General features: G+C 43.9%; 2 protein-coding genes across 2 annotated transcripts; both read right to left on the bottom strand.

Moving 5' to 3' along the window:
• Positions 1–676: 676 nt before the first annotated feature.
• Positions 677–10,689, bottom strand: LOC104063458 (probable cation-transporting ATPase 13A5). The gene is given in 11 exon segments (XM_054074533.1): positions 677–803; positions 1,536–1,663; positions 2,252–2,359; positions 2,362–2,409; positions 2,574–2,696; positions 3,292–3,361; positions 3,364–3,416; positions 4,819–4,974; positions 6,097–6,169; positions 7,458–7,601; positions 10,543–10,689. Coding segments are annotated over 11 exon segments (1,074 nt in total). The 3' UTR covers positions 677–779.
• A 219-nt stretch (positions 10,690–10,908) lies between these two features.
• LOC128853032 (probable cation-transporting ATPase 13A5) lies at positions 10,909–17,913 on the bottom strand. The gene is given in 10 exon segments (XM_054074532.1): positions 10,909–10,987; positions 10,989–11,085; positions 11,295–11,347; positions 11,349–11,397; positions 11,400–11,435; positions 12,050–12,121; positions 12,124–12,180; positions 12,966–13,038; positions 15,327–15,452; positions 17,749–17,913. Coding segments are annotated over 10 exon segments (669 nt in total). The 5' UTR covers positions 17,776–17,913.
• Between the last annotated feature and the right edge of the window lie 3,797 nt (positions 17,914–21,710).

Here is a 21,710-nt window from a genome sequence, read left to right as displayed (position 1 = left end):
TATAGTTAGAGTGAGTCCTGTTTGAGGGAGAAAGAATTCCTTTGGGGGATCTGAAGAAGCACTTTTGGGGTTAAATTCCCAACTGCATCAGGTTGTTTTCAGCCTTGCTAAAACAGAGCAGCACCAGACACCACCCAGGAGTTGCTGCAGGTGGGGGCTGTTTTTATATGGGGGAGTCTGCCTCTGTATTTTTATCTCATCTTCATTTAGTGCTGCTTTCTGTACTGACGAGAGAAAAGCAGTGGCTAAATCTGGGCAAGGGCCATGCAGAGGGATTTTTGTAGGGGAATTGGGAGGAAAGCCGCCACAAAACAGGGATGATGTGTGGAGGAAAGGAGGGTCAGAAAGACAGGCTTGGAGCAGCACTAGCGAGGATGATTTGATTCAAAAAAAAAAAAGAAAACAAAAGACAATCTTACTTGAGTTTCTGAAAACCCTTCAACAAGCCTAGACTTCTGGCCAGGAGACATCCTAGCAAGGACAGTTGTGTTCACCAGTATTTGCAAGAAAGAGCAACAGGCTCTCTTGGGGATGTACTTGTGCCTCCAGCGCTTCACCAAGGCAGGACTAGGCCTCCCTGCCGTGTCCGTGACACTTGTAAAACCTCATCACACTTCTTAAACCGTACTGTGGTATTGGTACCCTTAGGGTTTGCATTTCCTCCAATATTAGATTAGTCCTGCTTGATTTTCTGCTGTGCCTGCTCCGTAGGAGGTGCTGGGTGTAAAGTTCCAGACTGAAGCTGGGAAGGTTTAATTTGGAATCCTCCAGATCGAAGATTAAGATGCAACTGAGGTCAAATGCTGTACATAAAAAAAAAAAAAGAAATCTTTATTCTAAAAAGGCAATAGATGAAAAGTGAGATAAAGGCAATAGTGCGGTTTTGGTGGCTTCCTGTGTAGCAGTTTGGCAGCGGCTTTTGACAGTCTTCGAGGCAGTGTGTTCCAGTTCGGTTTCTTATACTGGGAAGCCAGAAATTACCATGTGCTCTGCAGCAGCTGTTAGAGCGACAAGGTGTTATGTGTTTCCGAAGTGCAGAACAGAGGGTTGATGACAACAGCAATAACACTGCTCAGCCTGAGGTTTCTCCTGCCCAAAAATCTGTCCAGAGAGTATAACACCCATCTCTGTTATGGACTGAGCAACAGGAGTTGAAGATTTCTGCTGCTAAATGTGGGTACTTCGAGTTCCCAGTGCCACTGCTGAGCAGAGGCAATTGCCACCTGTGTTAGTGGCACATGGGAATTGGGTAGAAGTTTCTAATTAAAATATAATTGAGAAGGTGTCTGTGGAGTAACTCCACTGCACAGCTGCTCAAAGCACCACAGACACCCCTGTCATTTTAGGTCTTAGAAGGTGCAGAAAGCAAACTGCTGGGATTAAACCTGAGGCATGGTGAGACGCTGCCCAGAGTTGTCAAAATGTGAAGTGACAACCCTAAAGCTACCAACCGAAAAACATCTTTCTGCTGGTACTCCACTGCCACTTATTAAAACATGGAAGGCAAGGAAGTGCTTTGTTTCCTCTGAACTTACTTTTGGTGGCAAGCTGTAGAAGTGCTTTATAATAATCTGACAGGACTTTCCATTCATTGCAAAAGGGTAGTTGCAGGATTCTCCTTCAAAGGTGATCTTTTCCTCAGTATTAGCACATACCTCCTAGAAATAAGGCAGGATACATTCTCAGACTGAGGTCACAGCATGCCAATTCACTTCCACCTCATCAGCCTCCAACCAGGCAATCAGGAACACAGCCTTCTGCAGCATCATTTTGTAAAACTTTACAACTGGCAGTACTTGATTTTCTAGCTATATTTCCATGCTTAACTAATCCCTGTTAGCCACAGGCTTTTAGTTTAGACACTGAAGTTTGGTCCAGCAAATAGTCACACAGACTGGTATGTGTAATTGCATTAATTCTGCATACTTCAAATATGATTGAATTAGCTTCTGCAACTGCAGAGCCTGGCCAGTTATTTGTGGAGTTATTTTGCATGTCAACATGAGCAAAGACCCACTGTATTAACATTTGTCCCTAATAAGTGCCTAGTCCATACCGCACCTCCATATACCCTGGGGCAGACACAAACTAGCCCCCAGGTTTCCTCTGTTCCTCAAAGCTACTTCCAAATCCTTAGCAAGAGGGGTCCGGATCTAAGGAGTCTGGACAACAGACATTCATTAGACATTAAAAGCTTTGTTAATTTCCCCTGGCATCCAAAAGCAACCACCCCTGGCTGTGCTTATGTGGGGAGCAGCTGTGTTTGCTTTGCTGTCTCCTGCCAATTGCCAGGCAATGGAAGCTGAAGTGGAGCTGTCTGGTTTGTTTGCTTTGACAAGGATGACTCTGCTGCCCGTGGAACCATACCCACATGCCTGGCAATGATGACAGCTGTCTGCAGCTTGTTCCCTGCAAGGATAGTGGAGAGGCAGGCTCCTCACTTCTGCCATAGCGTGGTGGCAGCCCAGGTAGAGACCATGGACGTGCAATGGAGGAGGCTGGAAGAGTGAACCTTTCTCCTATGTGTCCCACGGCAGCCAGCATAGCTACATCAGGGGCATGGGGGGATTTACCTGTGACTGCGATGCTCCTGATCTGGGCAGCAGCCAGCTCTTGTAGCACAGGCTTTGTCTCCTGCTTCAGCTGCCCCTCCATTACCACAAGGCTTGGAAACACCAGTCCAGACTGTCTTCTCTCTTGAAGCAAGGACAAATGTATTGTTTCCTGAGGACAGCACAAAGAGTGAGACTCTCCCTGTGGTTCAATGGGAAAACTGTGCTAGGTGGAAAACACACTTGCTCTGCAGGGAAACACAACTGCTACAAGTTCAAGAAACGCAGTGTTCAGCAGGCACAATATATTTCTGCAGCTTCAGCCAAGCTGCTGATCTGCTACTTTGCTGTCTCTAGGAAGGAGTAATGCAGCAGAGGTGTATGCAGAGGGATAAGGATTTGCAGGAACTGGCTGGCTAAAACTTACACAGCATGTCACACAATTTCTGTTGCAGTCCCAATCCATTGTCGTAGAGAAGCACAATAACCAGCTTTCATTACTCTCTGATAACAGATTCTGAAATTCAGCTCAGTGAGCCTTGCAAGAGGAGTAGTAAAGCAGGCAATTAGCAGTGTAATCAGCATCTACTGAGAGGAAGGTTTGTTACAGCTTCCCAACAGACTTTCTTTGGCAGGAGAGAAGAGGAAGGTTTGGTTCAGGACAGGTCAGTTTGGGGCAGGTTGTAACAAGAAGGTAGGAAAGTCACTCCGTAGCGATACCAGCGGCTCATCAGTGCACCTTGCCTCTCTAGGTTGCTCACACCTACATACTTTCTCAGGTTTAGCACTTTATGGGCCAGGGCGCTGACCAATGCAAACCTTGGCTTGTGTATGTCTTAAGGTCCTTCAAGAAATTTGCTGGGACTGTTTACAGGAAAAACGTTTAATGGATAGAATATTCCGTCCTTGCTGATTGCTTTTCTAGGGCTAAATGCCTGTCCTTTAAACTGTTTTAGAGCCTTACTTACAGCTCTGTGGCCTTTCATAGAAGTCAGTGGGTTTATACCAAGGCCGTGTAACTGACTGTTCAAATAATTGATCTACGTGGCTGTTTTATACTTTCTAAAGTGCAGGTTGATAAGATGAATTACTAGGCAGAGGTCAAATGACTGACTTCATAATTCTGTCCTAAGTCTTACCGGATACATGTTGAGTGACTGAGGAAATAATATTTATATTTATGCCTTAATGTGAGAATTGTTCCAAATCATAAAATTTCAATTCTCTGGTCAATCCCTTGACTCTGAAAGCAAAGAGTTCCTTTTAACTTTGCAGTATTTTGTACTCGCTACATCCTGCAATCACAGCTTTACAATGTGGTACCTCATTCATTAAGCCTAAATTAATATAGAAACAATCAAGACAGGATAAGAGGAGCTATTAAGAAACCTGAGAAAGTGGAACATAATTTTGAAGACATTTCTCTTGCTGAAGTTGATTTGTTTGGGGGTTTGCATCATTAGGTCTTAGATGGTTCTAAACTAAATCTTTCTATTGTCCCTCAAAACCATTTTCACCTGTTTTCATGCCAGTGTCACCTGAAATGACAAACCACAGAGCCACAGACCACTGGTGCTATGTTTGCTTGCATCCTTTTGAAGTATTCGGTGAGTGTGACCTGAGTGTCAACTTTGCAGACAAATTTGAGTACGAACCTATAGTATTGCTCACATACAAAAAAGAAAAGCCTATGTTTGCTTGCAGAGAGAGGACAGAAGTCTTGGCTCCAATGTTAATACCAATTATCCTTAATAACAGTAATTTGCATGTCCACAGCAAGTTTTCCATTGCTGAGATTTAAAGCCTTTGCAAGCTGGGCCCGTAACTCAATGCTGAATTTACAGGCCAATAAATCTAGAGGAAATTTAAGGACTTCTACAGCACCACAGACTTGCTGTGACACATGCAATTACCATGATCCTACATCTGCTCTGGATATTTTGATATATCAACATAATTTATGCATTATATCTTCAGATGATACAAGTCAGCAAAGGGATCTATAGCAACTGAACCTCAGGCTGTGCATCTCAGTAGCTGTTGGGCTGTGTGCATCTTTAACTTACAAACAAACAATGCAAACTTATTTTTAATATGAATTAACTAATGAGATTTAACACGCTCGAGGCTTGTTTGTGGGAAGCATCATACACAAGCAGTTGCAGTGCGGCCAGTAGAAATCCTTCTACTAGGATTTCAGCCCAAACATAAGCTCTGATTTGGATTAAGTCCAAACAAACACTGTAAATTTGCCCTGATTCTATGCCAGCATGTTGTCTGCAATAGCTGGATGCTATTTTTGGTCCTCCTTTCATGTGCAGGTCATACTATTCCTCTCTGGTATTCTGTGAGGCATTAACCATCCTTTGCAGCCCAAAAGAAAATGGGAGTTGATGTAGGATTGCTATTCCTTCCAAAGGAGCTTGGAAGAGGTCAGGAAAGCAAGATGTTACCCGAGTCATGGATTACACAAAGCAAATTCATTCTGAACTTTAGTGCATTTGAGTCTTTCTTGCTAAGGTGGTTTATTATTAATAGGAGACTGTTTCAATTTTGCTGCCTTCTGGCTTTGGGATCAGATCACTGGTTACAAGTTTAGGAACCATGGTCTCCACAACTCTGTCTTCTCAGAGTACTTCTGAGGAACCTCAGTGTTTTTCTTTATATTTAACTTGCTTTCCAGGCCTTGTTCCAGCCTTTTTCTTAATAATTACAAATTAATGTACTGCTCCTGGATCTGCAGTCCTGGGAACTGAAATTTGATGAGTTGCAGTGGCATTACCATGGGAACAGAGCAATCCTAGAAACAAGACTTATTTCCTTGTTGCCACAGCACTGTCTTCCTGGTATTGCTGGCAGAACACATTCCTTCCACCGGGAAGAATCTGTCTGGGTTGACATTTGGCCTCCAAAAGTAGTAATTTTCAACTGTCAAAACACAGAGTTTCCCAAGGGGCCTTTTAAGAGTAAGGGTGAAGCAAACATCACTGTGCTTTGGGGTGAGGTTTAACATCTAACCATTAATAAATTGGGTAGCAGGGTTGCACAACAATGACCAGCAGGACACATGGACCCATGTCCATGCTTCTCAAGGTAATGCCTTATCTTTGCACACATTGCCTAATCCTGTAGATGAACCCATGCTTTAGACATTTATTCCATCTACATGGTTTCTCTCCTTTAGTTTTCACTTAAACTGACTGGGTAGTTTCATTTTGTCAGCAGGTTTACAGGGTGAGGACTAAGATAAGTCTGTACCTTTCATTAGTGCAAATAGTAGAGTTGGAAATAAGGGGCTTTTAGGCCCATGAAGTGCTTTAGATGCCACTTCAGGAGCAGCATCTCCACATTAATTAGAATTTGCTTCTCTGGTCCTCTGCTCCTGGCAGGGGGCATGTTTTGGGGAAGATGCGGTACAGTACCAAGAGTGGTTAAAAGGCGTTGTGCAGCTGCTAGCCCAGGTAAATGAATAGTGCATGTGCTAGGAGTTTGCACTTGCTGCGGGTTGAAAACATAGAATATTCATTCTCAGAAAGAAATGGACTTACACTGATGGCCTTCGGCCCTGGTCTGACAGGTGTCAGCACAGCTCAGGCTGTGCTGGAACCTTTTACCTCCTGTACAAGAAAAAACTTTATTTCTGTTACTTTGTGGGGGTCTTCTTGCCTTCGCACCTGCCTGTTAAATACGATGCAGCAACACATGGGAGCGTGTTTCCCCCTTACTGTCAGCATTCAGTTGCAGAAGTATTTCGTTATGATCTAGTAGGTGTTCCTATCCATCATCAGTGACAGCCTCCCTGCAGCCTTGTCCTTACCAGAAGCCTACATCGCCCTGTGTGTTTTGACTTGAGAGTAAAAACTTGCCTCAAATTTTGTGGTTTCTCTATACTCAAGTTCCACACAAATTTAATGCTGTATCAATGATGCAAGGGAAGAGAAATAATTATCCTTATATTGCTGGTTTTATCTTCTAGTCTCCTGCTTTTAAAAGACTCCCACTGATGGTCTGTGCAGAAATAGGGTAATAGTTTTCAGTACTGGATGCTTTTAGCCCTCCAGCTCCATTACTTCACATGCTGCCAAGGCTCATTCACCCTCACAGTCTCCTCCTGCTGTTGTGTGGCTCTGCTGTTTCCTTTCCTGCTCTTTCACGGGAGCAAACACCAGCCTGATGTCTTCCCACAGTGCTGCTGAAAGAGCTCCCATCTGACTTACTTATTGATTAATCTCTCTTGAGCAAAAGGCTGAAGAAGAAAAGATGACAAGGTGTAGAGACGCAGGACTCCTCTGGGCTAGGATATGGTAGGGAGAAGAGCAGCCTCTCTCCTTCTTATGCCTCGGCTCATCCTACTTCCCACTCATGCATCTCTCCATCTCTGCAGATCAGCCCTAAGGCTCAATCTCTCACCTCCTCTGAAGGTTCCACCAAGACTTGCTGTTCACTCAGCTGGAGGCTCCAGCTTTGGTTTCTCTATAGGGCAGTCCCTTTGCTAATCAGAGGTAACAGCATAAGAGCATTAAAATCTGCCTCTATGTTTTCTTGGCTGACTTGTGGTCTCTGCACTATGTGGCCAACAGCGTGGTCTGATCACTGGCTTCCAGCAGGCAGCCGCCAGACTCCCCTTCTGCTTCCTTATGCTCCAATGTTTCCAAATCAAATTAAGAGAGCAAAAGCAGGCAGCCCAAGGAAAACGATTGCTGGACTATCAAAACACAGCTGCAGTGCTGCAGATCTGTCATGAGATTAGAACAAATAACAGAACAAATTCCAGCTGTTGTGACCAGGACTGCAAAGGAGTTTCCCCTACAGGCATGTGTTTGAGCTCACTGTGTGAGTAAATTCCCATGGGCTGGGTTGGGGCTGTCCGTCCTTTGGATGCGTGCAGAGGATGTGAGTCATTACCCAGCAAGTGCCTTCAAACATTTGCAGGTCCAGTGGATGTCTCTGAATATATTTAACCAAAAGAAGCAGTGAATGACAGCTCACCACGGTTTTGCACACAGATCCCCAGGGCAGAGGAGTTCTTGGTGGAAACTCAGGGATTTTCTGAGATTTGATTAAAAGCAGCATGCTAGTGGGACTGCTTGTAAGAGTGACACAGTGACACAAGTCAGCTAGTGCATGAAGTGCTGCCCTACTGCATTCAGTAGAGCTGAGCCAAATTACTGCAAGCAACACACTGTCCTACGCATTCTTCTGATTAACAGATCAGATTTATTCAGGAGGCCAAAAAGTACGTAATAATCAATGGGCATGAGAACAATTTGATGTGATCTGACTGAGGTGGTAAAACACTCAGAGAGGTCGGCATAGGCACGGGAGTCCTGCTTGTCAATTGGTGTTTGATATCAGACAAAGCAAAGAAGACAATATGGGAGAGGAAACAACTTGTAGCAGGGATCTCAAAGAAGTTTGGTAATGTACCATAGGAGATTTGTAAAAATGCAGTATGGAAAGGGAATGCAACTACTTGAATTGGTGCTAGGCACCCTCAAGGCAGATTAGCATTGTCAGTCTACTATCAGCACGCCTGGGAGCGACGTACAAGAGCCGCAAAGTGCCTGACCTTCACTTCCAGCTGTGGATTTTACATCTGCATAGCCACAGACACCAGATACTTGTCCCTCACACCTCTACTTAAAAAAGGGTAAGCTGGTTGACTCCTGTTGACTTACACAGAGGCATGCTGTCAGAGATTCATGCCTCAATTTCTTTCTGTGGACAGCCTTGAGGCTTATTCCCTCCTTGGTCCAGCAGTACAAACGGAAAAAGTGTGAGACTGGGCTGGATGAGGGCTCTCTAATTCCATCACGGAACCTATTTCTGAGTCTTCTCTTCCAACACACAGATTCCCTCTCAGAAGCTGGCTGGCTGGCAGGCTGTGTCTGCCAGACCACAATACAGCCCATTACCATTTAGGCTGGCGTGTTAAGGAGAAATTTAAATAGATTTTATTTAGCTTTGATCACCACTAGCATCCTCTGTTACTATCACAGGCATAGTGAAATGAATCTGGAAGCAAGCAGTGCGACAACTCGCAGTCCTATTAAAAAGGAACAATGAATCCAGGACCTGTTGTCCCTCTGGGCTATTAAAGTCTGTTCTGTTTCCAGTAAATTATACCTTTTCCTCAGCCTACTCATAATTGGCTTATTAATTAATTAATGCTTGAAAGACACCGTGAAACTGCTAAACATCACATTAAACCAACAAACATTTATCTTATTAAACATAAAATAGGATATTTTGTAAGTTGAATGGAATTCCTTTACTGTCATTGCCTCACGGTATTTGGCTTAGCCAACAGCTAGTCTTACATATAATATGTTTAAAAATGTGAACATTAAAGAAAGAGTAATTATACAAATAAACTAATGAGATCAATGCAGACAGCAATAGCTCCTCCTTGTGTTTTGGTGAGCCACCGGCACTGATTCCCAGCTGGGTGTAGACTGGACATGTCTGTGCAGAGAGCTTTACATTTTGATACATAGAAATGATTTATTACATGAATTTATTCTGATATATGAATCCAGTGTTGTTCTGCTGCTTTTGTGAGCAGACAGTACCTGCAAGGCTACCTTGGTGGAAATCACTCTGGCATTGCTACAGGCTGCCTGCCTTTCCGTGAGCCTATTCAACGTACACCTATTCAGTGTGGCCCCCCTGATGCACTGGCAGAGGGCCAAGAAGAGATTGTACTGTGTGCCTGCAGTTTCATCCCACTGGAAGATTATTTAATTGGCTGACACTTATTAATTTCCCCTCATTAATTTGCATCAGATAGTAATTTTCTCACTTCCTCAAAGGACAGAATTTGGAATGTGATTTTTCTCTTCTCGCAATGAACCCATCCTTTCATTCATTATGGCATGATTATCTCTGTGGTGCTGAAGTATCTGATGTATTAACAACTACTAATGAAAACCTATGAGTAGATATGGGGTGCGTGGTTTGTCCTGCTCACTGCAAAAGATTAATATTTTGAGTTTAGCATAACAGGCACTGCAGAGCAGAAGTCTGTTAATGTATTATAGTAATATGAATTAAATTATATAGTTCTGGATACAGTCAAATTTAATGTTTACATAGTGGTTATTTCTTGGGGATTTCAGCTGTCTTTGGTCTTAGAATTGAGATGGAGACTGCAACGGGTTTGAGTGAGTCCTTAGCAACTTTGCAGGTCTGATCTCTGGTCTCACCGAATTTTCACAGCATTTGCAGAAGGTAGGTGAGATTCAACAGGCACCTAAGTCAATAACACCTAATTTCAACAGAAGGAGCATTATCCTAACATTTAAATGGTGAAAGGTTTGTTGACTCGATTAAGAGTATTTATTGAACTGTGCTGCAAATGACATAATTGAAAGGCTCTGTGAATATTCTCTGAATCCCCTCAGGGTAATTAAAATCACTTGCACTGCTGCTGACTTCTGTTTGTCTTGAATTAGCAGCAACTTTTATGGCTACACCTGCCACAGAGGTGCCCAAATGCTCCTGTGGGAGAAGGAGCCAAGCAGGGTCACCCATTGCACCCTGCCTCCTCAAACACACCTGAACATCTCTTGCCGCATGCTATTTGCTGTGTCTCCATATCCTATGCAACTGCCTCCCTCCTAACTAGAATCTGGGGAGTACATTCGCACTAGAGATTAGTCCTTGTTAAAGAAAATCCTTTCTTACCAGCTGCCCTCAGAAAGGGTGACACCACAGATCCAGTCAGTCTGTCAATGTGACAGTCTAAATTTAAATAGATATCTAGTTACTCTGTTATTGCCAACCCCTTTCCTCTGCGTGTCCCCAAAGGTCCTTCCCTGGCATCCGGGCAGGGTAAGGAGACCCTCCTGCCCACAGTGTGACCCTGTTGCACAGGCACCTGTATAGGATTTTTCCTTGGGGTTAGATCAGGTTAGATGTGGTGGAAAAAGAAATAACCTATGTTCCTTGTAGCCTCCAGCATCTTGCAGTGCCCCAGGAAGCACCTTACTTTATCAGAGCTGATCTGCCCACAAATATTAATCCTCTGTGGGCTGATGCAGAAAATCTTTTTCTCCAGTCTCAGCTGGGCATAAACAGTGCCTGTTGTGAAGGCAGCGGTGACGGTGGGATGCACAGCTGTGGTGAGGAGGGCCATAGCCACCACAACTGCCACTGGCTTCTGCAAACAGGGGTGGAAACCACCTTCCTGCCCTGTTGCTTTCCTGGCATCCAACCCTCTTTCTCAGGAGGAACACACCCCAAGCTCTGCTCCTGGGTATGACAGATTTATTCTGTTCATTCCCCCTCCCCTCATGTCTGATATCTGAATACTGGTTTAGGGAAGGGAACAATGTTCCAACAAGTAACTGGGGGCTCAGAGATGGTGTCTGCATCCCTTGCAGAACACAAACACAGACACGGTGTAGATGAGTGCAAACATGCCAATGACAGAGGCTTATGATGAGCTTCAAGGCATCTCTGTGGAGTTTGAAGTTCACTGGTTTGAGGTAGAGGATACATCTCACCAAGTCACCTTCTGCTGTATTGAACCCTGTGTGAAGACGTGTGCTGCACGTTGTGTACATGACATTGCAGTGTCATACTGCATTGGTGCTATTTGAACTCTGATAACATCACACAAGCCTTAGCCATCAGGTGACAACAAGCACTTCTCAGGGACAGCAGAGAGAAACGAGTTCTCCTACTAGCTTCTAGAGCTGCTCCTTAGCTCTGTTGTTTAGCAAATGATAGAACAAATACCAGTTTGAAGCACTATAGCTCTCACTGACACTCTGCCCATCAGCTTTATCTGTGTGGCGATAGTCTTCCCTGCTGTGGGTTTTCCAGGGCACTGGTCTCTCTGCAGGGGCGAGGCGGTTTTAGTAATCAGTATGCTTTCACCTAACAAGCACAGCATGCAGCTTCACTTAAAGGGGATTTAAAGTCTGTCATATTCTGCATATTAGAAAGTGATAGCACCCTTTACCTGCTCAAGCTTGCCTGACTAATTAGCTTGCTTCTGCACTTACACATGTGGATTTGTGGTCACAGCCGTTATAGCCTTAGTTTGGGCATACACCATATAGCTTCTCTGAGCATTTTCTATCAACTTGGACCAAATTTTGCCCCTGGCCCAAGTTCGTGCCTTACAGTGTCTTGATCTTTAGGTATAACACTGACCCCTATGCTCATACATTGCTGGCTTGAATGGAACTGCTGCAAGATGAGAATCCAAAACCTCAAAAAAATACATATTCAGTGTATTTTGGTAGTTTCACTTTCTATTCTGGACAGTATATTAGTCCTATTTGTTTTTAATGTGGATAAGAAATGCATATTACACAATAGCAGTGTTCAAAAGCCCAAGACAACTGTGAATTATTCAGGCCACATTTTTTCCACTTCCTGCTGCAAACTATTCTCGTAAATAGTGAACAATTTGCTGTCACGACAGAGGCATTTCCCTGACAGAAAATCTGTACAGGGTGTTAGCATTTCAAACCCCAAGGCTGCACCTGTGAGCATCCTTTCATTCACAATGCAGCTTCCAGAAACCAGGACTGCATCATATAGGAAAGCAAGTTTTTTCCATCTAAAAGAAACATGTGTCTAGGAACTAAGTCACAAGACTCCGGCTCTTTGCCACCTGTAGAACAATAAAAAAAATGAACTTAATGTGTGTACAAATTCTGGGCAATTAGAGTCTCAAGATGCACACACGGACCATTACCAAACTTCTACACTGCCAGCACTTCTTAGAAATCATACTGATTGAACAGCAACAGCACAAAGATCAATTCTTGTCTAAACATTTCCCTCCAAGTGGTTGTCTTCAGCAGTATTTGCCTAGTGTCCATAAACCACTCTGACCACAAGAAACCATATGAGACCTTTACAACTCCCATCACCCTAGCCATTGCCCATCTCAACATCGTTAGGAGGCAAAAATAGTGATAACCTCTATTTTATGGGCAAGGAAATGAGACGCAGGAAAGAAGATGCATACCTTGGTGAGAGCCATGTACTCCTTGAAAATACCTCACAAACTACTTGACGAGATTGTGAAAGTAGCCTGTAGCAAAGCAGAGAAGCAGGTCTCAAAAGGCCAGAGTTGTTATCTAGCTGCTTGTTTGTGAAATTAAATTTTCCAAGATATTCTCAACTCTTAACACAAATTACTAGGTTCATCTGTGCCATTACAGATGCTGCAGATACAGATGATAATGATAAAGATGCATCATTACTGCACCACATAGGCTGTGCCCACACTTCTCACTGCCCTGCCCGGACAACCTCCCTCTGCTCCATTCTCTCTGCAGCTCACCCATCATGTTTCAGCCACAGAAATCAACAGGAGCTGTTGAAATATATCTGGAATTGCAAATGTTAATTATACAGGCTGGTGAGGAAAATGAGATGCAGGTGACTCACCTTCAGTCTTCATGCAGACTGTAACCTGCACTTTGTTACGCTCCTCAGTGAGGTCGTGCAGCTTGGTAGACTGCTGTTGACGGGAAAGCAATTACTGTGTTGAAACACCAATACTCAAGTGAAGCAGTAGGTTACGATTCAGTGATAATGCTCACATCACAGAAACTGAACTCTGCTGTGTTATCCAGGGGAGGTTTCACATCACTTGTTAGAAGTCAGGATGTGAGTTCATTGAGCTAACCTAGAACAAACTGCTGTGGGAACACGGACCTAACTTTCTATTTGCTTCCCAATAACGCTGCTGCACCTCTCTTGACCTTCAAGGGGTTATTCCTGCTTCGCACTACAGTAAGTCTCCTTAGCTGCAACATTGCTATCTGCATTCCCTTTGTAGAGGGTTTCTTTGTGCTCAACATTTTTAGCCTTGCAAGGAGGCTATGAGCATGACAACCAACTTGTAAAGACTATTGTTACAAAACTGCCATTGCAAAAAGAGAGACAGAAATTCTAATTTAGCTGAGTGTCTGTGCTTTGCCAGTTTTTGCAATCCAATTCAGACCATTACATAACCTGAGATAATGATGAAGTCAACTGTCATTGCAAAGCCGTTAGAGAGAGAGTGCCTTATCTTGATTTAAAAGTTGCAGTTGCAAAAAACTAATCCCCGAGTATGGATTTCTTCATTAGCATTGTTCATGTGAAGATGTCAACCCCGTCTGAAGAATATCCGGAGGCCCCAAACATTGTAATTCTTCCTGCCAAAACTATCAGTCACACAATAAAACCAGCCTTGCCAAAGAAACCTAAGCAGACCTTATCTGTTCTTCACGCTCTGCAATACCAGGATGGACACCAACATTTTAAGTACAAAGGCACATTCAAAGAGATACAAGAGCTTGTTCAATGTGGGAGCTCTAGTCATCCTATGAGTGTCAGTCAGAGATACAGAAAGGTGATGTGCAGCCAACACACCTGTGCTGGCCAAAGCCCCAGCTATTCACAAATCCCTCGCTGAGCTCAGCGTGAGGCAGCAGTGAAAGCATGCCCTTGTGTGCCAGGAGTGCCTCGTCAGCACAGCACACCAGGGAGCACATACTGCCCAAAGCTCTGCCAGCCCGGGGGCCTGGCAGCTCTGCAGAGAATGCGCTGTGTGCCTTTACCGGCCCACGGAAAACCAGAGTCAATTCAAACAGAAGCCAGCTCCAGGAGGGACTCCTCTGGGATGCACTTCACAGAGCGGTTTGTTGTACCACTTTCTCAAGGAACCTTTCTAAGGGCTGAAACCTGTCCTTCCCCAGTAATTTAATACAGAAATAATGCTTTTAGCAGTGAATTTGGAGGCAATGTGAACTGCGCCTGGCTTTGAAGCAGAATAGGAGTGTGACAGTCAGGTCAGTGCACCCCAGGCTGCTATCCCTTCACTCTGCCACCAAGTCTAATCATATCACGCTGCAGGAACTGTAATTCTCACTGCTGTTCTCTAACTCTTTTATTTTCCCTGGAGATTAACAAAACACTTACCAGAATACAGGAATCTCCGGGTTTTTTTCACTCTATGTCTTGAGAATGCAGAGGAATGTGATGCCTAAAACTACAAATCTGAAAGACTAAAATACTGCCTGTCAGACTTCTGTTCCTATCATTCTTTCATCTTTACTTTCATTCACATAGTTTTTCTTTCTCCACTATTGTATCCTTGCTCCATGCAATTTTTCTTTCTTTGTGTATTTAAAGTGGACTCAGAAATCCAAGAAATGTTTTCTGAATTCCCAGCAAGAGTGTTCTGCGTTTCCAGCATGAAGCACCAGGAAGCTCATTTGAGTGCATGAGGATACTTGGTCACAGGCAAACATTGCATAAGGCTCAACTCAATCTGTTTGTCTTTGCCATAGAGACTGAAGGTTTTGGATTTATCACAGGTGAATGCTTCAGGCCACAAAGTGAATGAGCTGAAACTATTAGAAAATGCTTCTGAGCAGCTGTGTCCATGACAGAAGTGTTGAACAAATTTGAGAAATAAAAAGCCATGCTGCTTTTTGCTGTTAAGGTCTGCTATTTAGCAAGCCTTAAAAAAAAAAAATAAAGTGAATCCTCCTGAATTACAGTAGAAACCAGACTGATGGATATAGACCCCCTTCATAAAGTCTTACAAAGCCCAGGCATCAGACTTCAATCTTTAATTTTGGGGAAGTTCAATACCTTCAGGTACGACCCTTTTAACTCTTCTAGAGAAATAAATATGTAGTAATACAGCAATAAAAAACAACCAGAAAGAGCATATGAATAGCTACTTGTGTCTGATAGAAGAAATTGCTAGCAGAGTGCAGGATGGGGAGTGGGCAAAGTGCACAGCAGACTTACCTCTCTGAGGTTGTTCACAATTAAGCCAACAGAAATGACTGACAGGATTATGATGGATATTGAATAGCCTTGGCTCGGCCACAGCGTGAGGGTGAAGGCTTGGCACACATGGAAGGGGTCTAAAATCTGCAAGCACAAATGCAATGCTTGTCAAGAGATGGGCATAATACACATTAGGGAGATCAAGTGTCGGAAGAAGCAAGAACATTTCATTACAGCATGCAGGAGTTTTAAACACCAATTTGGAGGCTTATTTTGCCTTCCCAAGGCAGCATTCTTTCTTGGCTGTTTTAGAGCATTAATAGCCTCCAGCTCTGAACTTACCAGCTTACATGTAGTTCATGGTGTTTGTAATTAAAGGCTGTTCCTATGTTACTATGCAGGGGAATCTATGCTAGCAACTTTAAGTCAGGCTTCAGGGATTTTTAAGTCAGTCTCCCACTGTAGCCATCTAACAAAGGTGACCTTAACATCTCTCATACTGAGTGATTCCTACTTAGGAGATACTACCCAAATGTGGGGAAAAAAAAAAAAAGGACCAAATTACTGTAAATATCATTAATACTTGGTGATTTAAGAAAGTCGTTATGAATATATTTCTTTGGAAAAAAAAATTAGGACATGCAAAACTAAGGGGCTGTTGGGCCATAAGTATTCAATCTTAGACTACAGCTAAAATGAAGGCTTAATTTCCTTGTACCTCCATACTTTTGGCTCCTCTACATTGTGTCAGTCTTATAATACTGGTGTTATGCTAGAAGTGGCAACAAGCCCAACTGAAGTTTGGGAATATAATTTTTGTTATTGTGGTACCTAGCTAACAACAAAAGAATTCAGTGAAGTTTTCCAGACATTTGCTCACCACCTGGCTTGTCTGAAGGAGTGACTAACTTTTCTGTAAACTTGGTATAACTAAAATAGCCATTGAAAGAACTTTCTGCATAAAGATTGGGATGGAAATGAATTATTCATCTGACAAATTTGGTCCCTCTATGAAAATTTAATACTTTCTTTGACATTCAATAGGACAAAGAGACAGACACTAAATCAGGATGCCACTCTTCAGCCACTGAAGCTGGACTGAAATACCATGAGTTATGAGGACCAGTCTGCCCCCAGGCTCCACTATTAATATTTAAAACATGAAGCTTCAGCCTTGGGTAGAAGTGCAAAGTTCAAATTAAATAAACTTTTTAGTACTGCACTGGAATTCTCTTCAAAACCATCTCCAGGGGGCACTGAAATATTGGTAACATCAAACCCAACCAATTTCTGGAGCCCTGAAACTTTTAACTTCTTTTGTAGGGTTTCAAACAAACTCCACTTAAAGTTCAGACACATGTGAGATGAAGTCCCAGAATTCATAGCTCTTTTCCATATCAAAGACATTAATGTAGCATCCATACTCCAGTGAAGTGAACACAGATGACATGACAGCATCCTGTATGCAAAGCTTCAGCTTACAGGTTGGTAAAAATATATGTCCTGCATCTCTATATGCAAACTCAGCAAGTAACCATCCGTATGTGTCTCTCCTCTTATCCACAAGATGTGTTTGGTTTGCCCTCTGTAGAGGAGGAACAGTCTTGTAGTGTGTCCTTGTTTATGCAGGAAAAAAATTGCCCTGCATCTAAGTCATAGTGAAAAAGGGGATTAGTAAGTGAATGGGGCAATTATAAACCAGGAATTTCCTAAATGTTTTCCTCCATTCTAAAGCACGTTCTCAACTTACAGTGCTGTTGAGGACACAAGCAAGCTTGTACAATGTTTTATACTACCTTTGGACTTCTAAACCAAGGCTATCAAAGATGAACAAGTGTGCCTTAGTTATACCAAAAAACTTGTCACTGCAGATCATTATGAAGGACCTACATGAAATAACAGAGTCACCAATGTGGCTATGGTCAGTCCCAGGAGTTGCAAAAAAGCATGAGCACTCCAGGTGCGTGTCACTGCTCAGTCACGAGGCAAGTTATCCCAGCTCATGGAAGGTATTCAGTCTACAGCAGTGGAGGAGGACACTAATCCCCCCCAACAACTGCTCTCCAAGAAGGGACACAGTCATCATAAGGGAAACATTTAGCTGTTATGAGTATGTAGCACTGAGCATTCTTTTAGTTTCATATTCTTTGCTGTAACCTCCAGCCAGGAATGTATACTAATAGCCATAAAAAAGGTTCACCAAATCTTCACCATGGCTTATGACTATGAAGCATCAATCACCCCATCCCAGTATGCCCAGGTAAAGTCTTCAAACTACTCCAAACCCATATTAAAAATGATAGGTCCTCTGAAGCCTGACTCATCCCTGATGCTCCACTTCCAATTGTTATTAACCTGCTACATCATGCAAAGACAACCAGGCTGCCCTATCTGTGAAAACAATAGGTTCTGCAAATAACGAAGAGATAGGAGGGTTCACCTGCTGTTGTTCTGAGCAGAAAAACATCCACTTCTGCCAAGATGTAGTGGATGCAGTTTACTCACACATCCCACTTGGGCTTCCAGTAAAACAACAGAGCAGAGCCCCACAGGATGAGACATTTCCAGAAATGCACAGGACCCTCCACCAGCATTGAGTTTTGCAGCCAAGTATCTCCTGTACAGCAAAACCAAAGCATTCTATGTTAACAAGTTTGATCTTGGCATTTGTTCATCAGGAAGCCCAAGCTTATTGCAAAGAAAGGCTGGTGACTGAAACCCTCCCAATAACTGCTCAAGGTCATTTTTTGAAATGAATGGTTGCTAATTGATATGACATAGTTAAGAATACAACAGAGCTGCTGAAAGAAGGATGCTACTGGGCTGCTCCAGAAGAGAAGAGTTCTCACATCAGCTCTTTCACGACTAATGAAGAATTAACTTCAGCCTGGAGCTTTTACCATCGAGACTGCAGGTGACCCTTCAATGTAACAGTTTTCTATCTGCAATCCTAGCTCCAAACAGCCCTACCTGCCACTCAGGAGAATGTCTCCATGTGAACTTGGCACTAACTGCTGAAATCTACCTTGCAGCAGGTGCACAGAATCTTCCTCAGGGATGAAAACTGCCAAGCCCCAAATAACTCCTCTCGGCTACTAGGTACTGTACCTACTAATGGATTGTCTTCCACCATGTACGCCTGATTTTGAAAATAAACATGGAAGGGCTTTCTGCTGTGTACACTCTCTTCCTGCAACTCATACTCCAGCTCATCTGTCATCATCCTTACTTGCCCTTTCACTTTAACAGCCCAATAGTAATTTATTCAGTGATGCTGCATTATCTATGCAGGAGATTAAGTCCATAGGTTTATATTCCTCCCATCCCCCTTTACTCCCCCATGACAAAGACTTTGTATTTCTGTACCCTTCAATTTGTTTTAACCTGCCCAGGGGGCTAACAATAATTTTAGTACCTCTAGCATAATTGGATCTCACTCTACACCCTTATTGCTTTCTCAGCCCTCGCAGCATCCTGCAGGGCTTAAGGAAGGGGAGAAGATGCTCCATACTCAGTTGGTGTCTCACAGTGCCCCAGGGATGACAACCCATTGGACAAGTCACCCACCTCCAGCCTGGCCACAGCTCTCACAGCATGGATGGGTGCTATCCCAGTCCTGCAGCCCTACACCCACCTCCTCAGCAGCCCTGTGTCTGTCCGTTTCTGCTTCCCCACAGGCACAAAGGCAGGAGCATGGGCAGCCCCCATGATAGTGCTTGCTTTGTGCCACCCATACTATGACAGATTGGTATAAAAGTTTATTTGGGAAAAGAATTTTACTTTAAGGCTGAGAAGAAAACCTAGAAAAAGAGATTTAATTTGTTGTGTTGCACTCACTGCTGGAAAAAATAATCTTGCTTTGTGTTATGCATCTCCATTCCTGTTGCAGTGATCCATTTGTTTCCCTATACAGCTCATCTCCTGGGAACCTCTCAGTTCTCTTCCCTAGACCACAGCTCCAGGCAATCCCTGTGACTTCACCCTAGGGCTGATGGCAAGGGCAGGAGAGCACCCACGCTCAGAAGTGAGTGGAGGAAGCAGTGGGTTTGCAGACAAGCAGCTGCAGTTCTGCCCACTGCTCTGGCACCAGCACAAGCGCTGCCAACCACCCGTTGCTCATGGGGGCTGCAGAGTGGGCCCACGCAGGGACCTGTAGGAGCAATCCTGCACCAAAACCGAGGTGAGGTATCTAACCTAGACTGTAGATATCAGCTACCTACCCACCGGGCAATGGCTGCATGAGGCACTTGCCCCTAAGGAAGTATCAAGTGGCCCTGCAGACAGAGGCAGAGGTAGTAAGTTAAAGGAAATGTTCTCGTATGTCATCCACTTGTGACTGCACTAAATGTTTTTCCAGAATAGCCTGTCAACTAAAGTACACAATGTGGTGGGATAGTGTAATCTATTGACATAGCTTATGTAGTTGAGAGGAGGGGGAGGAAATGGTGTTCTCAACTATAAAAACAAAGAGAATGAGAATGAGGAAGTTCCACATCTGATATAGACCTCAGAGAAATGCCAGAAGGATGACTGACACTTTACAAGACAGAGTTTGCAACAAAACAGAGCTCCTTAGAGAGAGCTTGTATAAACAATTGTACTGGTTCAACTCCAAATATAGTTTTGAAGTGATTTAAAGGCAGTGGAGTAAGTACCTATTTTGGTTTAAGAGCGCAATTAACTTGATTTACCTGAACTCTGATCATAATCAACATAAACTAAGCTGAAATCAATGCAACTCAACTGAAATAAAGATAATCATGCAGCCCTTTGTACCAGGTTAGCACAATCCATTTAAAACCAGCTCTGTAGCTTTTATATGTGCAGCCCTGTTGTATACAAAAATATTATTATTTGGAGGCCACAGAAGTTTAAATCAATAACTACAAATGGTGGGTTTGGGGTAGGAGAACAAACCGGTGTCCACAGTTAAGGAAATTCAAGGATATTTCCATTTGCTTGTCTTTTAATAGCAGGATTTTTATAAACACAATCCAAATACATGCCTGGAAAACAAGAACCCTGTTATGGGGGCGGCTGGAATGACAGGAGGTGTGTGACCACAACTCATCCCTCACCCACAAGGGAGAGGAGAGTATCAAATCTGCAGCCCAAGATGGAGGGAAGGCTGGGGAAGAGTTGGGGTGTTAGGGCTAGAAAAGTGCAAGGCTGGGAGTTGCCCAGTGAGAACATATGGAGATTTCTAGTGTGAGCCAAACATCGGCTGTTGCCAGCAAGTGGGAACTTAGCACACAGCTATATGCCAAGCACAGCAACTGAGGAACCCAAAAATGCATCAGACACGATGGATGATAATCAGTAGAAATACACTGTACCTGGCTAAAACGGCTGATTTCAGTAACTGGAATGGTGCTGTAAGCTCCTGACATTTGGGGTGCTGGCTCCCTTCCCGCAGGCTGCAGGGTCTCAGCACACCTGGATCATGCCATGTCCTCACCACTCTGTCAGCACAGCGCCAGGCTGGGGCACAGAGGAAGCCTTGGCTGGTGCAGTCAGTCGCTGTACGGCTGCAACACGACTGGTTAACCAGATCACTCTGCAAACAGGAACACAGGAGATGCATTATGAGAGATGCCACTCAGTCTGAAGCAGACAGCCTTGCACAAGGCATGCTGTGTCAGCAGCATCCAGGGCAGAGCTGGAGACCTTCTCTGCCAGCATGGCTGCAGTCTCAGGCTGGATGTGGCAAGGGAGGTGTCTCTTGGAAGTGGGTGCAACTCATCCAGGGTGCACAGGCTCCCAGTTACAAGGCTGCATGTGGCAACATCCTCACTCCATCCATCTATTGATACTGGCTCTCCATCCTCATCACGGAGCTGGCTTCCTTGTTGCTTCTCACGCAAGTAGAGGCTGACATTATGGTCCACATCCACAGACCAGGTAGCAAACCTCCAAAGAACAGTCTGTGACAATTAGCATGACAAACATGATCCCTGGCTGACTCTTTACCTGTCTCCCACATCAGATTTTTCATGTTGTGCTGGATCCAGGCTGCTGAAACTGGCCTGAGCACTCTAGCCAAAAACCAGGACCACATAAGCAACAGCTGAAGGCAACCAGAAAAAAATGGAGCTCCACTGTTATTAATAGCCGTGCAAACAATCCTGATACAGAGGTGCAGGTGTGCTCTTCAGGACAGGGTCTCTCCCACCTGTGCATGCCCTAAGCACCTGCATCCCCATAATGGAGGCACTTTCTCTGTCCCCAAGGCTGGTCAAAGAGTGATGCTGGAGCTGCTGCTGTGCCTGTTCACAGACTCTGCTTGCAGAGAACAGAGACTCTGGGAGGGATGTGCTGCTGTGCTTCCAGTGCATGCAGTACATATAGATCTCTAGCAAATACAAGACTGAGAGCACTGTATTTTACAACTGTGCAGAGGCG

Source organism: Cuculus canorus, chromosome 9 (genome assembly GCF_017976375.1).
Source record: "Cuculus canorus isolate bCucCan1 chromosome 9, bCucCan1.pri, whole genome shotgun sequence".
Classification (NCBI taxonomy): domain Eukaryota; kingdom Metazoa; phylum Chordata; class Aves; order Cuculiformes; family Cuculidae; genus Cuculus; species Cuculus canorus.
The sequence above is the reverse complement of the archived record's forward strand: the minus strand, read 5'-3'. Positions and strand labels throughout refer to the sequence as shown.